The 22930-nt window shown below is 34.3% G+C and overlaps 4 protein-coding genes across 6 annotated transcripts in view; 1 reads left to right on the forward strand and 3 right to left on the reverse strand.

Moving 5' to 3' along the window:
* The window catches only part of LOC120624317 (SEC14-like protein 2), a 56483-nt gene extending 56133 nt beyond the window's left edge, over positions 1–350 (reverse strand). The window contains exon 1 of the mRNA XM_039890782.1: positions 189–350. Coding sequence (XP_039746716.1) covers positions 189–251 — 63 coding nt within the window. The 5' untranslated portion in view covers positions 252–350. The remainder of the gene's footprint in view (positions 1–188) is intronic.
* Positions 351–3614: 3264 nt separating this feature from the next.
* On the reverse strand, positions 3615–6708 carry LOC120624644. The gene is made up of 2 exons (XM_039891301.1): positions 5998–6708; positions 3615–4793 (listed from the first exon to the last, which is right to left on the reverse strand). Exons 1-2 carry the CDS (start codon positions 6479–6481, stop codon positions 4327–4329), a joined length of 951 nt encoding a protein of 316 aa, XP_039747235.1. The 5' UTR covers positions 6482–6708; the 3' UTR covers positions 3615–4326.
* Positions 6709–7524: 816 nt separating this feature from the next.
* On the forward strand, positions 7525–12052 carry LOC120624223 (probable RNA-binding protein 18). Of its 3 annotated transcripts, none has more exons than XM_039890645.1 (4): positions 7525–7728; positions 8365–8454; positions 9076–9282; positions 10138–12052. In XM_039890645.1, the coding sequence occupies exons 1-4, from the start codon at positions 7714–7716 to the stop codon at positions 10408–10410; spliced, it is 585 nt and encodes a 194-aa protein (XP_039746579.1). In that variant the 5' UTR covers positions 7525–7713; the 3' UTR covers positions 10411–12052. The 3 variants fall into 3 exon arrangements, with proteins under 3 accessions (XP_039746579.1, XP_039746580.1, XP_039746581.1); XM_039890646.1 differs by lacking the exon at positions 7525–7728 and adding an exon at positions 7768–8016; XM_039890647.1 differs by lacking the exon at positions 7525–7728 and having other exon boundaries at positions 8365–8450; positions 9118–9282.
* Positions 12053–13743: 1691 nt separating this feature from the next.
* LOC120624224 (RNA polymerase I-specific transcription initiation factor RRN3) lies at positions 13744–22297 on the reverse strand. Its single transcript, XM_039890648.1, has 7 exons — positions 21754–22297; positions 19621–19720; positions 18554–18706; positions 17424–17639; positions 16225–16586; positions 15420–15645; positions 13744–14712 (listed from the first exon to the last, which is right to left on the reverse strand). Exons 1-7 carry the CDS (start codon positions 22160–22162, stop codon positions 14505–14507), a joined length of 1674 nt encoding a protein of 557 aa, XP_039746582.1. The 5' UTR covers positions 22163–22297; the 3' UTR covers positions 13744–14504.
* Positions 22298–22930: the final 633 nt, after the last annotated feature.

Consider the following 22930-nt stretch of genomic DNA (forward strand, 5'->3'; position numbering starts at 1 on the left):
TCTGCGTATATTTGTTTATAGATAGATAGGCAATTAAAATGGTATAACGCCGCGCTGCCTCGGCACCAATAAACATGATAAAATGCAGGACCGGAAAACAACGGAATGCTATGAATCTACTCATTTCTCTAGTTAAATAACCTAACCAGTAACAATTATTATGTAGGCATACATAATGAAAGACATACCTTCATAAGGGCAAAACGCTGGTCATCATCGATGCCAACGACCGTATTCGACACTGGTGCCATATCACAATATATAATAAATATTTACGACGCACTAAAAAAATACAATTCGCTCCAAACAAGGCGTGCGGTCACACCGAGCGCTCGTATACAAATGTTAAATTATTATGTTTACGTGACTTGTGTTTGAGTTTGCTATATTATATTGCGTATTGAATGAATGAAGATTGTGTACAATGAACAGTTGATTGAGATATCAGCTGAGATAGATATTGTCGATAGATGTTGATAGATATCGTAGCCAGCTGGTTCAGGAGTGTTTTGTTCAAGGTGTTATAAGTAATGTTTACCGTTTAATACCCCTTGAGGCTTGAAGTATCGACACCCTAACGCTTGCGTTGTATTTACGGCGCAAGAAGGCATGCGCGGATTTATAAGGCCCTCTGGGGACTTTAGAAACAACAACTTTTTTTAAAGAGTTTTCAAATCGGTTCATCGCACTAGCTTTTTTTTTCATTACATATGGTAGTTCCGCAATTAAATTAAATTCTTATTGAATCTCTGATAGCTCAGTGGGTAGGACTTCGACTTCACTTTCGGGAGGCCGAGCTCGAATCCCAGCACGCACTTTTCACTTTTCTAAGTTATGTGCGTTTTAAGAAATTTAAATATCACTGGCTTGAACCTGATCAAACATCGTGAGGAAACCTGCTATCCTAAGAGTTCTCCGTTCCGTAAAGGTGTGTGGAGTCCAATCCGCACAGGGCCAGCGTGTTAGAGTACGGCCTTAACCTCTTCTCATTGTGGAAGGAGACCTGTAGTGGGTCGGTAATTGGTTGATATGATGATGATGATGAGGATTAAATACTTATGTTTCTAGACATCTCTCATCCCAGGCAGTTTTATAGTAAAAGATCGGACCGTTACCATCTTAGACTGCATCATTTACAAGTGTAATCACCGTCAATGGCTAACTTTTAGCGGACTAAATCTTTTACCCGTTTAGAGCCGTTGGATACCTGTTCCAGACACAATGGTGGCTCAAGACCGTATAGTGTAGAAACATCTATGTCCTGCGGACGTCTATTCGGTTAAGATAATGTCATTGGCGATCTTCATGTCGCAGCGAGGAGCGCTGTGGGTTTAAGTGGGGTTCAATCCCCGGCAGGCAATTTGGGATTTTCTTTTGTCTGGTCTGGTGGGAAGCTTCGGCCGTGGCTAGATACCACCCTAGCGAAAAATACGTGCCTCTAAGCGATTTAGCGTTCTGGTACGATGTCGCGTAGAAACCGGCCTTTCTAGGTACTCCTTACAAGTCCTGGTCTCGGTCTACGATATAACCGCGTCCATACATTGATTTTTAGAACCAACCACCCACCAGGTGAAAATAGGTACGACATCAAACGAGTAGCATAGATCGCTTGTCGCAAGCGACATAAGTCCTTGGAACGTGCTAATCCATAGTAAACACCTAGGCCCTAGGATATCAAGCTGAGAACACGTGCCTACTCAAAATCAGTATGTAGATAGAATTAAAATGGATCCCCCTTAGTATCTACAATTTGGGTATTGCACTATCCCGTTTTCTGTAATATGTTTCTGAGATCGCTTCAAGAGATAAGGCCGTCTTTGTGCATATGCATATAATCTTTTTTTTTGTTAACCTGGCTTTATATTTGTATGTGCAAAAAAGACTTTTTCTTCTTCTTCTTCTACAAGATTTGCTCGCAAGCAATCTAAGAGTAGTCTTCTTTATAAGTAAGGCTGTATTTATATCAAGGAAGATAACACTCTATTAGTTGAAATTGCTTTGGTTCTGCTAATAACAACATGCAGTGATTTAAGGGACTTTCACTTTCCTACTTTCATAGAACGCGGTTCGAATGCGTGTTATTAGACTTTATATTTCTATTAAGAGAAATTCGATGCCAACGAGATGAGAACCGAGTCCCAGAATTCAATAAATACTGTAGGTATTATTTAAAAAAATTAGAATGAAAATTAAGCTTAATTCGCTATGCTCCGCGAAAAGCAGAAGGATCTGTAATTTATTATTTCTTTACTATCTATACTCAACATCAAACAGGTCTACGGCGATCTACAAAATTACCTTAAAATTAACAATCATATTTAACATCTCCTGCAGGGCTAGCACGGGCAGGAGACAAAAATAATACCACCCCGATTATATACCCTGACAGGGGATATAGTCCAAAATATTTTTAATCAAGTAGGCCCATAGGTGGAATTTTTGATACGTACATAAGAATTACACGGTAGTGATATGATGGCGATAACCACATTCGTAAACTTAAAACTAAAGCTACGAGGGTTCCAAACGTGTCCTGGTCTAAGAAGAAGCCCACAACAAACTTAGCCGGGTGTTTTTTTTTTGTTATCACCATCTCACAATGTCATTTTAAATTATTAGAAGAGCAACCTGGTTAGAACAATAATTTACACCCAAGCTTTTTTTATCGATTACGTAGTCCTTTATACTATAAAAGGACTTTTCTATAAGCTTACGTTTAATACAAACAGTGAACTTTTTAAGAGACATCTCCAAGATGTCAATTGGTAGTTTATTGTAGAATTGTATGCAAGTTTCTTTAAACGAATTATGAATTTTATGCAACCTAGTATATTGCACTGTCAGTTTATTCTTACTTCTAATGTTTAAATTATTGCAGTCACATTTTTTCTTAAATTTAGAAATGTTTTTATGAACGTACATTAAATTTTCAAATATGTACTGACTATACACTGTCATTATTTTAAAATCTTTAAATTTATCTCTCAATGACTCTCTCGGACCCATTTTGTAGATCGAACGAACAGCCCTCTTCTGCAGCACGAAAATAGTGCTAATATCAGTAACATTACCGCAAAGTAAAATTCCATATGACATTATGCTGTGAAAGTAACTATAATTAACGTGTCCACCTGCTAAAGCACGAGAACAGGGGATAGGAGAAGAATTTGGATATTATTTCCACTTGTGCGCCAGTGGTCTGAAAGTTTTTAAAGCTGTGGGAGAAGATGATTTGTTTTCTTTCCCCGGGGATATAATAGTCTCAAAACATGCTGCTGTCCTGCCCATGCTAGCCGTGCTGAGGATGCTCCGGTGTCGGAACAAACGTGCGTAAGACGTTTTCTAAGATACGAAACAGTCATGTATCAGAGACAGTACATAATGTACCTCTAAATCCTGTGATGTATTATTTCGCATAATAATAAAAATAATACCAAAAAACAGATACAGCACAGCAAAGCTGACGGAGGTGACATTGTCGCCACAGGGAAAGGACAAAATTTTTCCCAATTTTATCCCTTGTCAATAGAAACAACGGAGATATGATAATTTTTTGTCTCCTGCCTATATGCTAGCTGGGGATAATTAATGTTGGCAAAAAATAAATAGCACCATATTATGAAATATATCGCAATTTATTTTTAATTCATATAAAATGTTTGTATTAACACTAACGTTATAAATATTCCTACCCACAACTAACCTAAAGATCCATGGCTTTGCCAGAATGTACTGTGGGATATTAAATACCCAATGATATTATAAATGCAAAAGCGGTGACATAAAGATGGATAAACTAACAAATCAATTTTCTAAGGCTAAAATGATACCTTAATAACAAATATTATGCATCCTTATAAAATAATTTGTGTTGAGGTAATAAACAAATTTCATTTTTTTTTATTGTACTGTAATTGACGGACCAAGCATATGGGCTACTTGATGGTAAATGGAAAACCATTGCCTATAAACAAAGTAACACTTTGCAAGGAACACATACTGGAACCAGCCATCCTGGGTCCATCAACCTGAGGTATGGGTGTAAGTATATCATGTGCCTGTAAGTACACCAGCACCCACACCCCTCTGACCAGAAAACAGCAGCAAACAAAGCAACAACGCTGCTTTGCAACGGAAATAAGTTTGATAGTAGCACACCAGAAACACTGTAAGTCTGTCCATTAAGACTTGGATGTTAGAGTGACATCCATCACAAGCTTAATAACAATTAACCCACTGCTCTGTTGCTTCATTAGGTACAAACCTAAACATACGCTATTGCATTTACAATATTAGTAAGGAATAATGGTGCTACAACAATTTTGATCACTTGAGAACTGTAAAAACAACTCCCCCTCTTTCCGGTTCTTCATCAAGGACTTCTTTATCGCTACCTTCAGGATCAGACACTTCCGATCCCGAATCGTCACTATCTGCAGACCTATAGTTCCCAAAATTGGACCTATCTTCTGGTAATTCAGCCATTTTGATTCCTGTGCGTTCAAATAACTTCTCAGCAGCATGTTTTGCTTCAATTTCTTTCAAATGCTTATAATGTTCCGTCTGGAGATTTAAGGATTCTTTTATTGTCAAAGGTTTTGCTGGACAATGTAATATAGGTGGAGGTGTTGCAGCTGTAACCTCCCAATGTTTATTTTGTTTTCTAAGTATCTCTTTTTCTGGGTTATGTACATCTGATATTGTTGTCCTATATGGTTTGAATTGTCCTGAGGTTTTGGGTTTAATGCTTACTTCGGTTATATCAACAAGTTTTTTGATGTGCGGAATCTCACCTAGAAGATAATAAGTTACCATTATTTTTTCAAAAGCTACTAGATAGTTAATTTAATAGAAATATGATATTTAAGTAAAGGGTTTTCTATAAAAACTAAGAATATATTAAGCTACTAGAAAGGTGACTGCTTTGCAGGTACAAATTTATTTTGCTCCAAAGGTATCAAGACAACGACAACCTCCTTGGCGAAACGGTGAGCACTGTGAATTTAAGTAGGAGGTCCCGGGTTCGATTCCTGGCAGGGGATATTTGGGAATTTCATCATTTATCACCAGATGAGATTGCAGTCAAGGGCTAACTTGTAGTGGAATAAAAAAAAGGTATCAAGACACACTCGATACCTCTGGGGTTGATACATGTTGTATTAACTAACAATAAGAATTATTGTTACATCAGACTAATTTTGTTATCTTAGCCCAATAAGCCATGCGGCAGGTCTAATATTCCACGTCCCTACCCTTATAAAACAAGACCAGACTTACTATCGCCACTACTACTATTACTACTTTAAGTATTCTTCTAATATAATTAAAGCTTTTTATTATTTTATCTATTTTCTTTTTACTTATAGATGTAATTAATGGGTTAATTAGTTGCTCTTCTAATAATTTTAAATGACATTGTGAGAAGGTGATATAAAAAAAAAAAAACACCCGGCTTTGTTTGTTGTGGGCTTCTTCTTAGACCAGGACGCGTTTGAAACCCTCGCAGCTTTAGTTTTAAGTTTACGAATGTGGTTATCGCCATCATCTGAATAAAGATATTTTTGACTTTGGGTCAAGAAGGCATCTTCTTGGCCCATTAATTACAACTTTAAGGTTGGAATTTTAAAAACAATTGCATAGACAGAGTGACACATTGCATGGCATGCAAAGAACACATTCCACAAAGTGCCATGCCTTTTCATCAACCTGACGCATGGGTGTTATGGCTCTTGTGCCTGTAATTACATGGGCAACTTCACCTTTCAGACCAGAACACAGCAATGTTGCTTGACCGCAGAAATAAGTGTAGCACGGTAGTGAAGCTTCCCCAGTCATGCTCTACTACAACTCTACTACTTCAGGATGTCAAGGAATGTTAAATTATTGTGTCCCCTAGGCTTACTAGTATTACTTTAGTAGTAAGCCCACGGGACACATTGTAGCATTAATTAGGTAGATGGTGGCTAAGGTCTTCTCTGAGTAGGTATAAAATCTTACCTATACTTAATAGATCTTCAGGAGTAACTAATGGCTTTTCTGGCTTCATAACCTTAACTTTCTTTTCATGAGATGTGCTTTGACTTATTATGTGCAAGGTGTCTTCAGGTTCACTGTCATCATCAGAATCCAAGTAAATGTTCTCATTTTTTTTCATGTTACCTTCCCATTCGAGATTTTGTATAGAATCTTTGTCAGAACTAATACTCATTTCATTTAACAAACGACAGGTTTGCTCTACATGTTCCCTTGCTTTTATTTCTGTAACAATTTTGTCGTAAAACTGCTGAATCTTTGCCCCCTTATCCGAGAGTTTGCTCAAGAATGTTTTGTTGTTCAAAAGTTTTAGTTGCCGGTCCCGGATATCCAATAGTTCTGCTTTGGATTTCGCTGATAAATTTTCGATTTTGCCATCGACTTCACTTTTAGGAGGAGGTGGTAAGATGCCAGGGATTCGTTTGTTTATCTTCTGCATAACCGTCATCTTGGAACACAATTTTTAGGACAACTTTACTTATCTATCAATCTATTTTGGATTATTAGTTTAATGTACTTCTTCATAAATAGCAAAATAAACAAAACAAACATCAAAAATCTACTCTTCAACTGGGCCCACACTACTTTTGGCTTAGCAGAACTTCAAACTCTGCTTACTAAGCAGAACTTGAAGCTCTGCTACCTACCTGTCATATTTCATTTCATGGCCTGTTCATATCACTGTCAGAAACCACACACCATGGTCAGAAACACAGGTTAAAAATCAAAACTGACACTAGCAATAGACAAAACTATTCCGGTTTTAAGCTTGGATTCTAACTTATATATATCTATATATCTTACTTTGGCCAAACATTGGCTACACAGTTGTGCAATGAGTATTGAAGTATTCCTCTGTAAGCGATTGTAAGGGCGAGACTGTAAAGCCGTAAAGCAAGTCAAAAAAAAAAAGCTGTATTAGCTATTAGCCGTAGACTGAGTAATACATCAGTCTACGCTATTTGCTAAAAGCTTGGCACAGAGCAGGAATATCTTTGACTTATTGTTATATTGTTCTGTGGACTTTAGTCTATAACTTTGATTCTAGGGTATGGAGGGTAGAGGTAAGGAGAGTCATCTGTGTATATGAAAAAGTGTCGTCAAAATGTATTAAATTAGGATGGCGCCACATTTGCATCAGGGTAACTCTTAAAAGAAGCGCCAAATATAAATATTGTTAGAGTAGGCTTGAAAAATAAACAAGGAAGTATGGAGATACAAGGAAGTAAAGTTATATTTACCACAATATTTTGTACAACGTAAGTTGTTGAAATTCTCAATAATGAACTACTTTAGTCGATAATGACATTAAATTTTTTAACTCGGCATACTTCAATTCATCTACGATTGCTACTTTCATACCATACCCTGTGCATCCACCAGCGCCATTGTGGAGGATTTTTGAACTGTTATTTAGCGCATACACTGGACACTTTTTCAACTTTTCTCCCATATAAGATGACTCTCCTTACCTCTACCCTCCATATTCTAGGGTTTAAAGTAATCGATATCGGAATTCGGGTTAAATTTTACGAGTGTTGAAGTATATAGTGGTAGTGGAGGAGAAGAAATACGAGAACAAAATCAAACATACACTTCTTGCAGTCCTTCACTTAATAACAAAATTATGTGATAATTCATTTTAATATAATAAGTGCAAATAATCGAGCAGAAAAAGCTATGGCAAACGCTACGGTTTGTTTTTCTCTTGTATCTAGTTGTTCTGACCATTCTAAAGATAACATCTGTTGAAAAAGGTTTAAACTTTGAAGTAATACAGTGTAGCAGCAAAGTAAAAATAGTAGTATATTAAGGCCTAATGTGGTGTGACGGGGTGGCTTTTTACTTTTACATTTGTAACGGGAGTTGGATAAGCTTAGATTATTCGCTCAAACGATTACAGATGAAAAGTAAAGGACACTTGCTGGTTGTCTGCTGCTGTTAGTACCGTTTGCTTCACCGATTTTGATGCACATAACACAGGTATCTCAGAGCAGCTTATACAACTACAGTGATTTAATTGTTTATCTAACCCATCCCACCATCTCATCCTGGGGTAGCTGGAAGAGATCTCTTATAGAGATAAGCTTTCCTTTGTACACTTCATGTATCTTATGTTCACAATCACAAATTATGGTACATAAATAATAAATAAATGAATAACCCTTAAAATAAAATTTAATTCCATTTTGGATTGTAATAAACAAAATGTAGATGTTTAGACACTAACTTTATAAACATATGTTATTTTTTATTGAGGAGACCAATACTTATATAATTACCCATAGCGTAGGGACTTTGGGTAATTATATGTTTTTTTCTTCTTTATAGCTTCCCCTACACTTGGATCCTATCAAGCAAACAGAAAGGTGCGACAAAAGACTATGGATTGGAAATTTGGATCTACGAGTTAATGAGTATGTTTAATTAATCACCATAAGAACTAACTTAAATATTTATTTATTTATTTATAAAGGACAACCAACAGTAGATACATTAAAACTTGCTTTTTTTTTTATTTTTTGGAATGAGTCACATAGTAAATGTTCAACTATTTACAGGTTATCACAGCATGCATTAAAATGTAAAAAAGTCATTCATATAAATTATTTACAATTAATTATTAGTCAGTTAATATAAACCTTTAAAAGTATAAATATTTAAAGCTAAATTACAATAAAAAATTTAACTTAATCAATTATTAGGAGACAAAATTTGTGTGTGGACAAGAATGTGTGCAGAGTCTAAAATTGTTGAGTTCTCACAATGCACTGCATGAGTATTCTGCATGTTCTTAATTCTGTGGTTTAAATACTACAAACATGTGAATAGGTTTGTATATTTGGAACTTCAAATTCTATTAAAAAAACTTTAACTTCTGTATCTGATGATGATTTTTGATTAAGGTAGGCACAAAAAAGATAAATTAATTAAATAAATATCTACAATATCCACACTGCTCTAATGTCATAATCCATCCATGAGTGATGATGAAAATGAATAAACAATCGATTAAACGAAACCTTTTCTTATTACCGGTATCAATTATTGAAAATGGTCCGCGTGTATGGCATCATCGAGAAGTTTGACATGCTGTTCCACCGCAGCGGGCCAAACGCCGGCCAGCCACGGGGCTTCGCCTTCGTCACGTATAAGCTGAAGCAAGATGCTATCAATGCTATGAACTCTTTAAACGGCCAGCTTTTGGGCTCAAAGAGAATATGCGTTAAGTTTGCCAAAAACACTTCAGTAAGTATTCATTGGTGATTTTAAGTTATTTTGTTTTATTGAGTTTGAGTTTGAGTTATTTTGTTATGAAATATTAAAATTCATGACCAAAGCTCTATAGAGCCATGGCTCGGCCTGGAGAAAGGTCTTATAGTAGAAGTATTTTCAGACTTCTTGACAGGATCTTTGATCAAAGAATCAAAATTAGTTTCCATAAAAGTATCGTTACTTTATTATTTATGTTACTGAAAAGTTAATAATTGAGACTGCTACGAGTATTTGCAACCAGACATAGTTAAGAGCTCTGCATTCAAAATTGTAGACCAGCATGGAAAAAACAATTTGTCGGGGAAACTATGTGACATCTTTTTATCTGAAATACCTGTGTCCTAAGACCAGTCTTCAACCAGTGTGTGCTGCCAGTGATGACAATGGTTTGAAAGCCATCGCCTAACAAGCCTGAGGAGAAGGCTCAGTCACCCAGCAGGTGATGGCCGATGGCATCGCCGTGGCTTAGACTGAATTATTTGTTTGAGTCACAGGAAGCTTGGATGTCGACCCATCGCAATTCGGATGGCACCATTAAATGCAGCATTATTAGACCCCCATACTAGGTAAATAGACTACAAAGTTGCAGCAAGCCTCTGGACGCGTGGCCCAAGACCGCAAAGTTTGAAGCTCCCTACAAAATACGTACCTAAATGTTCAGTAGTGGACGTCAATCAGTCAACTTGACGATGTTAGATATACAATACAAACTTACCAATATAAGTATCAAAATAAAACAAACAAGTTTCAGTTTTTTTATGTGTTGAAACTTGTTACTTTTTTATTTAGATTCCAGATTTCATAATATTGACTCAATTTTTTTTTAAGGACGACCAAGACAAACCGAAACCGGAGCTTGGCATAGCAGCGCTAAGTGGAGTCAAACCCGAGTTAAAACTCAGCAAAAAAACTGCTATCCAGTCCATTGAAGCCAAACTAAAAATGATGGAGAACATGAAGGCTGGAGACGACTTTGTTATCAACAAGCTGGCGGCCAACGAAACACCAATCATCGCTCAGTATCAGACTAAACATCATCAGGTGCAAAACAAAACTATCAGTTCTTTTAAACGAAGGCATCCTTACCATAAGAAAAGATGAATCTGTTACCGCTTATGTAATTTATAAGATATATGATACAATCTTAGTTCATTTGTGTTTAGAAAATAGTTACATGTGTACCGATTTATTGGCTCAATTGAATGCTTGTACGATTTATAATTTTAAGTAAGCTGTTGGTAATTAAAATCAAAACGTAATTTACGAACGTACGAAAAAATATTACATCGAAATTGGAGCCATCCTAGTTCATCATCATATCAACCAACTTCCGGCCCACTACAGGGCATGAGGCTCTGAAAGTGAAGCTGAGGTCCTAAACACTAGGCTCTCACCACTTCGCCATCCTACTAATATTACTATCAGCCCCGCCATCACATATCATATCTACCATAACATTGTATTATACAAATTAAAATAAATATGTAAAAATTTAATACATAGATATTAATTTAAGGTTCTAAAATCAGGTCATGCATGCTAGAAGAAATGATAATGCCGAGTCAATGATTCATCACTAATTACGGGATGAAATATGGTTTTCACTTAAATATTGATGTTAGTGAGGGTCAACCGTTATGTATTTTATTGCTTGTGTTTACTGAGATGCAACTTTTTCAACTATTTCCTCGAATCTAATAATGTTTTACAATTAGAATGTAAGAGTGATTTTCAGAAGTATTATAAGCTTTATTTTATTATTAAGTCGACTTCAATTTTATGACTACACACTAGATGATTGAACCTCTGATGGTTCAGTTATTTTGAGTCGCCTCAAATCGCAATATTCTTAAGTTTACTAACTAAATCACTAATGCTATTAACTGTAAGCCGTTTTTATCTCTTGTTCAAACTAGTAGTGGGCGTTTATTATTAGCATTACTCTATTAAATGTTTAATCTTAACATAGGCTAATTGTTTTGTGAGATTTTTTTAATACCTTTGGTGTTCAATAAGCGAATGTTTTGATGTTTTCGCAGTAATTGATTGTAATTTTTCCTCAACCACTTATGTGCTACTTTTAAAGGATACTGAGTTAACTTTTGTCCAACAAGAATTGGGACTTTATTGTATTAAAAAAATTAAAATCTTTTAATCTTTAAGATGTTTATTTTTTAGTATTATTTCATTGTACAAAACGGGTATATAAAGTAAAAATTTCTACGAATTATAAAATAATATTGTTTTCCAAACTATGTTTAGCCTATCACAAACCTTTCAGGTTGACAAGATTGTAAACAAACTATTTTAGTAAAAGAACTTTATTGCTAGCGACTTAAAATTCACAATCGCGTGTGAAACGAATGTGCAACTGATTCGCGGAACGCACTTCCAACATTTCTAGATATGTATTCAAAAATAGTTTTAAACATTGCTCCTCATAAATAAACTTTTAGAACAAGATTTTCGCGAAATTGCAGTTTATCAGTTTTTACTCTATTTTTTACGCCATTACATTCACGAGACTCTATTAAAAATTTAAGCCTTGTTTTAAGTTGGCGAAAGCTAACCCTATCTGAATAGTTTTAAAATAGTTGTGTTTGAATATCATTATAGTGGCTTGTGTTGTAATAATACATACTGTTGGAAATAAAAAGAGGAAGTTTAACGATGTAATACAAAACCATGTTTTAATAAATAATTTTTATTGAGGCAATTAAGCTTTATTATACAGTGGTGCCAATTCTGCTGTATACAAATCTCTAAACTGAAGTCAAAAGATTTATTTACAACAAAAAATAGTGCCAATAACTGTTACTAGTTTTACTACCCATAAAAAAGTATTAAAATAAAATATGGGTACAATTACAAACATGTAAAAACTTTACAATTTTAAAGTAGTACTTATCACCTATCTGGGATATAAGCATTAATTATTGTTATCTATTATGCCTGACGATGTCACACTCTCCAATCAGTTGTGCAGCGTGGTGGGTTTAAGCAGCATATCCTTCTGAGGCTATCGAATACAATATCATAATCGCCAATTAAAAAAACATCTAATCTTTAAAAAAATATTGTATAATTTACGGGTTCTTCAAAACGAGATTATTCAATGTATATTTAATTCGATATCCTCCATATTTGTTTCATAATGACGTCATAAGGACACTTCCATTTATAAACTTTTGAACAACAGGGCTGAGGTTGAACCTACTTATGGATATAATACAGGCAGCATCTTATTTCTTATTATGTAAACAATTTTTAATGTTCTTTATTTAGTGTAAAGTATGCTTTTATAGTATTAAACAAGCCTCCAATCCCAATATTCTTAAGTTTACTAACTAAATCACTAATGCTATTAACTGTAAGCCGTTTTTATCTCTTGTTCAAACTAGTAGTGGGCGTTTATTATTAGCATTACTCTATTAAATGTTTAATCTTAACATAGGCTAATTGTTTTGTGAGATTTTTTTAATACCTTTGGTGTTCAATAAGCGAATGTTTTGATGTTTTCGCAGTAATTGATTGTAATTTTTCCTCAACCACTTATGTGCTACTTTTAAAGGATACTGAGTTAACTTTTGTCCAACAAGAATTGGGACTTTATTGTATTAAAAAAATTAAAATCTTTTAATCTTTAAGATGTTTATTTTTTAGTATTATTTCATTGTACAAAACGGGTATATAAAGTAAAAATTTCTACGAATTATAAAATAATATTGTTTTCCAAACTATGTTTAGCCTATCACAAACCTTTCAGGTTGACAAGATTGTAAACAAACTATTTTAGTAAAAGAACTTTATTGCTAGCGACTTAAAATTCACAATCGCGTGTGAAACGAATGTGCAACTGATTCGCGGAACGCACTTCCAACATTTCTAGATATGTATTCAAAAATAGTTTTAAACATTGCTCCTCATAAATAAACTTTTAGAACAAGATTTTCGCGAAATTGCAGTTTATCAGTTTTTACTCTATTTTTTACGCCATTACATTCACGAGACTCTATTAAAAATTTAAGCCTTGTTTTAAGTTGGCGAAAGCTAACCCTATCTGAATAGTTTTAAAATAGTTGTGTTTGAATATCATTATAGTGGCTTGTGTTGTAATAATACATACTGTTGGAAATAAAAAGAGGAAGTTTAACGATGTAATACAAAACCATGTTTTAATAAATAATTTTTATTGAGGCAATTAAGCTTTATTATACAGTGGTGCCAATTCTGCTGTATACAAATCTCTAAACTGAAGTCAAAAGATTTATTTACAACAAAAAATAGTGCCAATAACTGTTACTAGTTTTACTACCCATAAAAAAGTATTAAAATAAAATATGGGTACAATTACAAACATGTAAAAACTTTACAATTTTAAAGTAGTACTTATCACCTATCTGGGATATAAGCATTAATTATTGTTATCTATTATGCCTGACGATGTCACACTCTCCAATCAGTTGTGCAGCGTGGTGGGTTTAAGCAGCATATCCTTCTGAGGCTATCGAATACAATATCATAATCGCCAATTAAAAAAACATCTAATCTTTAAAAAAATATTGTATAATTTACGGGTTCTTCAAAACGAGATTATTCAATGTATATTTAATTCGATATCCTCCATATTTGTTTCATAATGACGTCATAAGGACACTTCCATTTATAAACTTTTGAACAACAGGGCTGAGGTTGAACCTACTTATGGATATAATACAGGCAGCATCTTATTTCTTATTATGTAAACAATTTTTAATGTTCTTTATTTAGTGTAAAGTATGCTTTTATAGTATTAAACAAGAATAAAATCTATTAAAATGAGCTATAATCATGAGTAAAAAAAATATTGTTTATACATATATGTATCCCATAACTTTGTTTCGCCGTAGTCAAGTAGAATAAACTAGAGTTCATATAATATATCTACAGGCGGAAGCCACAACCTATTGTGGTTATAATGTAACTTTATACTTTACTTTAAATATTCCTGCATATATATCAAACACGAATTTGATAATCAGAATTGGGATAATATTTAATATTATCATATAATAATATCTAATCGGACAAAATGGACTTTGTTATTGTAAACACAACTTACATGTTACGAAAGCTATATATTTAAACGTTTTAACATCAGTAATAACATGTCTATTATAATTTTTATAGCTTAAATAATAATTAATCACTGACTTTTACATGTATATAGATTCACTGGTTTTAAAGCCGGGCGATATACAATTAGTTAAAGAGCTAGCTAGTTTCTGCGAGGGGCTCGGTATTAAGAAGTCATCATCCTCTGCTTCCAGTTTCCTCTTGAGACTATTGTATTGGTTTTCATCATCTCCATCCTTAAAGAGGTTCTTGTATTCCATACATAGTGGCCATATTATTTTACCAGATCTGTAACAATAGTGTGTCTTAAAACATATAAACAATAAAATACTTAAGAGTTTGGAACATCATCGCAAGGTTGCCTGCCTTTCGGTACTCTATAGGATATATTTCGGAGTGTGCTCAAGAACTATTTGATCTAGTTTCCCCCCTCGCCTTTTTACTATAGAACCCGTAACCGTAAGGATCTGCATCCCTTCGTGGTCGATATACCGCGGACGCGTACGAAGCGCTTCGCATCTTCTGATCCGAACATAAAAAAAAACATCATCTGTCTTATGGTGTAAACATGGGCTTTCCTCAAAGCGTTTTTTTATTACTTTTTACTAGACTATAGCAGTCCACTGCTGGACTCAATCACCATGCTGAGCTATGCTATGGGTATTGGGATGGGTTAGCTATCGCAATTGGGATACTCCAATGCCTGTACTCCATTATATTCTTTTAGTCTTCTCATACTCCCACGGGAACAGGAAGGGTGATGATAGCTGAATTCTGATTTGCAGTCACCACACGCCACACGGAGATAAGATAAATTTATTTCATAACTTGCAATTAACAAAACCAAAAATAGAAGCGTTGTGTGCAAAGGATATAATTTAAAAGAAAAACATCAAGGTATTTCAAACAAACTTCAAAGGTTTCAGTGATATTAAAGTTTTCATATTCAGTCCCTGTAAAGTGATACTTTTTGGTAAAAATTATATAATACTTACACAGGTAACATATAAGGGTCGTACGGAAACCACTCGTCATATTTCTGAACCGAATTCTGCAACGAAAGTCTTGTGTTCTTTTCTATGATCGCCTGGCAGTAGACCACTTGATGCGATCTAGTAACGGAGGAGAAGGCTCTCGTGACTTGTGGGGGGCATGTCCGTAGAGGGTTTAAGTTACATGTGACCAGTCGGGGAAGGTTAAGGGACTCTACGAAGTTAAGACCTGGAAGAGACATTATGATTAATATTGGTTTTTTTTTACACACTTATGTTAACATAACAAAACTCATCGTACGACAGCCTCTTTGGCGCAGCGGCGAGTGTTGTGACTTTGAGTAGAAGTTGTGAGTAGATTCGATTGCGCCAGCAAGGGCAATTTGGCAATTTATAATTTCTGAAGTTTTCTGTGTGGTGCGTGGGGCTAGTTACACCCTAGCAACAAAGACGTGCTGCTTAGTTACTAAGCGCACCTGTTAGATGTCACGTAGAAACCGATTACCGGCTCCAGTTCCAGAACCGGTTAGCCTGATTCCATCTTAGATTACATTCTCACTTGCCAGCATGATGAGATGAGATGGCAGGGTAATGGTGTAGTTAAGTTGAATAAAGAATAAAAATGGATGAGCACAGTGAGTCAAGTCAACACACTTTCAGCTGGTCTGATCCACATTAGATGATTCACATCAATCGGTAATCATATTGAATGTTACATGGTATTTCTTGTACAAGTTTTCTCCCCAGTTCATCTGACCAGCATTGCCAACAGTAAGGTTAAAAGTAGCACTTGCTTTAAAGGACTTACTCTCTTTATTCATGAACAGATGGTGATTTTTGAATGCAACCAGATAGAAGACTGCATGACATATTGCATGAAATGCTCCATGCACTTTTGTATTATCAGCTACAGTTGACTCTTGAGTGGCAGTTATGTAGGAATGGCACCATTCTGCCATTGTCTTCAAGTAGAATATAAGCCTGGAGTTTGGCACTCTGACACATCGTGCTAGCAGACCTGCCAGGTGGCTGGCAGCTGTTCGCCGCGTTGCCAAAGCTCCCGGTCCTAGGCCGTGTAAGCCAGCGGCTACTATCCAAAGGTTTGTGAATACGCGGTCTGCGCATTGTTGGCTTATTGATATCGTATATAGAAGAAGGAATTGGACGTGTCTACAAAAAAAAAATTAGTATTTAAAAATCATTACTCAAAACATTGCACATAACAGTCCACTTCTGGACAAAAAATCTAAAAATATTAAAACTGTTTATTATGTGTGTTTTATTTTATATTAATAGGCCATAGTAGTCTACTCCTAGACTGGTATAGGCTCTCCAAAGTACTCTCCCAATTGAAGGGTTTGCCTATAATCACCATGCTCTGCAGACAGGTTGATGATTGCAGAAGCTGGTAAAAAAACACAACTATAAAATATGATTACGATGTTTAAAGTTACATATTAAATTTAGCTTCAAAGAAACTGCTGCACTGAAAGAATATGCAAATCCTACTTTAAAAGTAGGGTGTTCGTTTTACATCCATGATATAAATATTTTTATTCATGAAGTTATAAAATTCATATTATTGCAGTTAGTTGAAGAACGGATCAATATTAGATATAATATTTATATATTTATTTTCAAGAACTCCCTCTATTGAATGAAATAAATATTTTATAACTGCCCAAGAGAAACATTAGGGAAACCATAAAATATGCTTATGAACCTATAATCTTATTATTGAAGTCCATTATTAGCTGAAACACAAAAGAGTTTTAGTGTCTTGTGGTGTTGTCAGTGGCAGCATTCAAAAGTCATTATTTACTGCCTAATTATATACGAAAATCAATGCACTATGCATTGATTTAATATGTAACTATTGTAAGCTCATTGTCACCACTGACAATGGTACATTGTTGTCACTTCTTGTTTGGTTTACATTTTACATTAATTAGATTAAAAACTTAACAGGCATTCATTTTAAAATAAAGATAAGCAAAATAATCATACCTTATCCCATGAGTGGGCAGTATAACTCTTTCAAAAACATTGCACATAACAGTTAGTACCCTGTCCCTCTCATCTTCAAGCCACTTCAGCATTTCCAGCATACAGTAATCTAGTGTTTCGCTGACTTCATCCTTTTCATCCACCTCCATGTCAAATATGGTTTCTTGGGATTTGTGTTTGTCTCTGTCCACAATATTTGCATCCATGTCTACCATTCTGAAAATTGAATTCATATCAGTTAGTCAAGTTTGATTGTTTCTATTCATTTGATGTTTGCCTAAATTATATCACACTGATACAATGTCACCTTTTTTTGATAAAATGTAGACTAAAATGTATCACTAAGGGCCTCTTAAGCTTAACCACTATGAAGTGTCTTCTTTAAAGGAAAACATACATTAAATAAATGCCGTTTAAATTTAATACATTTGGAATCAAAACAAATCAGCATATTTTACAGTACTGATGATCCATCAGCATATTTTACAGTACTGATGATCCCTAAACTCTTTGGTAAATTTTTATATTAAATTCATAAGATTTTGCTCAACTTTGTTATAGCAATGATTGAATTCTTACAAAAAAAAATTTTAGATTCCAAATTTCAGCCCAATTAGTTCAGTCCTAGTAGTCTATGTACAATGGGCAGATGAATTAGAGAGTGTGGCTGGCGAGAACTGGCTTGAAAGAGCACTTAACAGAACAGAGTGGCAGAATGGAGGAGGCCTTTACAAGGTGTCCTTGGTTACAAAACTCAATTTGTCAAAAAAAAAAATTTTATCTAACATAAGAAATTTTTAAGAGCTTATATTCTTACCTATTTTTATAGTTATTGTTTTTTTTTGTTTATATTATCAATTAAGGAATAATAAAAGGCTTTTATATTTTTATTTTTATTTATAGTTGTCTGAGGGAGTAATAACCAGCAAAATTTTAAAACTTGATACATTTTTCACACACACACATACACACAGTTCATAAGATTGTGCAGATTCCACAAATTGCAATATGCATTTGATTGTGCATTTATCAGTGTTTTGAAGTATAAACATAGCATTATTAAATTACATTACATTACATTTTAAATTTGAATGTCATAGAGATAAGAAAAGTAAAAAATAAATACTCACTTGCTCACGATAGCTGTCATAATTTGCTCTACAAGAGATGGCAAATATTTGCCCATCCATATAAGGTTATGAATATATGCCCGGTTGCAAAAGCAACCAGCTTTGTAATATGGGAACTGTTCTGCCACTGTTTGCATTAGGAGATCACTGGTCCTGGAAAGTAAATTATGACAAACATAATTATTAGTGCTTGTACTACTATAGCATGATACAAAAATGATCTTAAAAAATACTACTAAGTCAAAAATTGTTTGTAGATTTTATGGAAAAAACATACCCAGGAGGCCTAGATTTACCTAGTATAACCCTGAAACCTGCTGAAATTTTAATGGGATAGGTCCTATAACAATTTTATTGGGTCAGAATTATAATTTGATTTACATTAAATACTAATTAAAGCAAATCTGCTACAAACAAAAACATATATACATAATATCACCAAAAAACACAAAAAAAAAACCAAACACATTTAAAATAATCTTTATGGCAGTGCTTTTATACTTGTATAAAGTGCATACTGATATAGTTATTGTTTTGTATTATACTTATTGTTACTTCTTTTTTTTCAAAATTAAAAGGGTTTTAAAAAAAGGGTAATGATCTAAATTTAACAATCTGTCACATTTCCTCATAAACACAGGTTGGTATATTGTATACATCATTATTAAATTTGATTTGGTATTTACGGTAAATAAGTTGTCAACTCTTGTGCTTTGGAGAGCATGTAGAGCTGTCTGTCCTAGTAATTATCATTTACTTGCCGTGTAATATTTGTTTAAGCCCACCAACCAGCATTGGAGCAGAGTGGTGAGCCTATGCTCTAAAAGTCTCTCATATGAGAGATGAGCCTAGCATTGGGTTCATTAATAGGTTGTGGATGACAAGGACAAATAAAATCCTAGTCACAAATATTAATACATTGATTTGATTCAGCAAACAACTTTCGCATTTTAACTTTTGCATCTCATTTAAGGACTACAAACTTGTTTTATTTTAAAGGCCAAAATATGTAAAGAATCAATACCAGGAAATGTAACATCTATTAAATAAAACATATGCATACTCACATAGGCATAACAGCCACTATTTGTGCAATAACTGTATGTACATTTGACCATTTTGAAACAATATCTGGTGATGGGGTATCCTCCCAGTTTTCACCGTCAGCTGAAAATATGAGGAAATTATCATATTAATATTTAAAATAATTTAATCTTAGTAGCACACCCAGACCCTTATATTTGACATAATGCAAGTGGCCTTTACACATCATATAACAAATTGATACAAAATAATAAAGAAATGTAAGCGTATAAAGTGTTATTTGAAGTGTGAAACATGAAGACCATTTTTGAACTACATAAAAAATTATATAAAGCTTACATTCCAATGCTTTCACTTCAGTTGAGTTGTGCAATATCTCTGGTGTGCAAAGGATAAAATTGTGGCTTAAATTTTGGTACCTCTTCATACAAGGACTATCATTTTAAGACTTGTGGATAAGAGATTTGATTAGATTGCAATAGAGAATCACATTCATACAAGAAACTTCATGATTTATTATTACACAATGAATTATAAGTACTTTAATGTATATTATGAGTCACTTGAACATCTTAATGATGTGAAATATTTTGCAATATGTAAATATTAGTCAAAACATATCAAAAACATCATCTAAACTATGACATCCCAAGATACCCAGTATGCTGATACCTCTTAAAATATCCAAACTGCAGACGGCAGACTTTTATGCTGGATAATATAAATGTCAGCCTTCTAGTCACCTGCAGATTGAATTATCCTCTAGACAGGCTGATTATACTTTTCTAGGGCTTGTGTGGAATGGTCCTAACAAAACACACAACCTGTCTTAGTTATGGTTTCCTTCCCATCAATAAGTACAATAAAATTCTAGCCCACAACCCTAAAGTAATATCATTTCTAAAGCAGAAATCAAAGGTCTGGTCAAATTTTATATTTCCAAAAGCAAGCTATGAAACCTTTTTATTTGATAATCTGAATGTTTATCACAAATTATTATTTTCATATTTTTCTCTTCTCATGTTTGGAAAATTGTACATAGCATGATATCTCATAGTTTATGCCATACAAAATGCTAAGAACTTTTCTTTGAACGGAACAGACAAACAATATCTGAACTGCTGCAACAACTATAAAATACCCATAAATACATATGAGCATAATAATACACTGAACCACTTTTGAGAAGGATGGTGAGCCTTCTTTTTCTTAGAGAATGGACTATTCATTAGTTGCCACATCACCTAGTGTAATGTCTGTAGTTTCCAACCAATATTGATTACTGCCAGAAACAGCAGCACTTTCTTGGCTTGGTGTTGCTTAGGTTCCTTAGTATGTATTACATATTTTCCAGGATATATTAAAGAGATTAACAGACATTGACCTCTGTTCTTCTTCTTGTTTTTCAATGCCATACTGGTTTAAATAGGTTAATCAATGATTTACTTGTGTTGGTTCCTTAAAAAATGGTCATTTACTAAACAAAATTTACTAGTAAATTCAACAGGTTCTAAGCTTTGCCTTTTATGCTTTGGTTGCTGATGTATATAACATCATCACATTTAGTTTAGGTTGCGATTAGTGTTTGCACTAAAGGATATAGATGTTCCTGCTAAGGGCTGAGCAACTTTCTTATTGAAGGACTTGACTATAGTCCTTTTGAGAAGTTTAACTCTTGCTTATGTTTCCAGCAGATGAAACGATTTTTGGGACTGGGAGGATCAAGGTATACCTACAGTTTTCAACCTCATCATAAGACAGGGCAGCAGCTTCTACAATCTTTTAGAGCCCATACCTCTGCTTGGATAGGTTACAATATGATTTCAATATCTCCATTTAGTCCGCAGAATCTGTTTTGCTGGAATGAATGCCATCTGGCATACATTGAAGGCTACAAGATTTCCAAATTATATAGTCTGAAGCCAGTTGTCATGAGTGGGTATTCCCACAGTATAGGACCTGTGGAATTGATATTTGTACAATAATTTGGAGAGATCCTTAGAACAGGGTACTCAAGATCAACGATTAGGAAATTCCTCAGGGCTCAAGAGAATAAGCTCCACTTTACTAGCTTTAAACACCTCTATATAAAGACTGGAGGCCTGTACCCAGCGATGGAGACAAAAAATACGCTGTATAAGAAAATTCATAGTTACCTCTAAATAATTTGACTAATGCACCCAAAATCCGTGTTGAGTGATAGGTGTGTGCGGTGACCAGGTTAATTAAAAATCTACTATAAATATCCACCAAATCTTCCTCCCGACTCGCCCATTCTATGCTACACAAAACATCCACAAAAGGTTTCAGTTCCCTTCCTAACAACACCACACATCTTAAACAGTCTTCAAACAATATCCTGAAGTTACTATCATTTAGTGAATTGTCTCTTAAAATATTTAATAACTCATTGTACGGTGCAGAGTTCCCATCCCTAATGTAACTTAGCAGAACCTTCTCTATTTGGTTCTTCTTGAAACTTATTTTCAATCGAGCGATAGCCGCCTGACGATCTAGAGTCTTCTGCATCAGGGATGCCACGGTTTTTTGTGCTGTTACTGCCATTCTGGAGATCTTTTAAATTCCAATGCGAAATACTTTACAAATTTTACTGACGTAAAATAGAAGACATGTATTCCGATTATCGATTATTTTTCACGACTTCTTGAGATCGGAAGATATAGTTTTCAGAAATGAGACTATTTCAGGCTGCCGAAGAAGTTCTGCCTTCTTGTGATTCAATACGTCACGTAACACGTTACTGCTGTCGTCTATGGAACTCGGAGGATTCTGCTCGAAACTAGTGCTCGGCTTGCTATAGATAACGCTCGGTTCAACAGATTCCACACTTCTCTTATCCTTGAGATATAACTGTAGCTTTTCTAACACAACTTTACTGTCTCCTTCCTTTTTTTCGGCACTATAACCTTCTTTGGACATCACGCTTTGAATTCACATTGTGGCTTTGTTTAATTTAATTTCAAGTAATATTATAAGTGAACTATGGTATTGCTCTTTGCAATTGGCCAAGTTTTACCAGAATATTATCAAAATTATGAATATTTTTTATATTAAAAATAAACCACGTGCAAAACTTTAGTGCGCGGAACTTTTAATTTGACAAATTGACAAGTCAATTGAATTTTGATCTGACTGATATAAATCAAGTGTTACCAGATTAACCTATGCGTTAAGAGTCATTTTTACTCCGTGTGTGAGTAATTTTTACGAAAGAAACTGACTTCAATCATGTACGTCTATTTGAAAATTATTACACAAATAATAATTCATTACAGTTGTATCAAAACCACGAAATAATAGAATAGATATCTA

Source organism: Pararge aegeria, chromosome 6 (genome assembly GCF_905163445.1).
Source record: "Pararge aegeria chromosome 6, ilParAegt1.1, whole genome shotgun sequence".
NCBI classification, from domain to species: Eukaryota; Metazoa; Arthropoda; class Insecta; order Lepidoptera; family Nymphalidae; genus Pararge; species Pararge aegeria.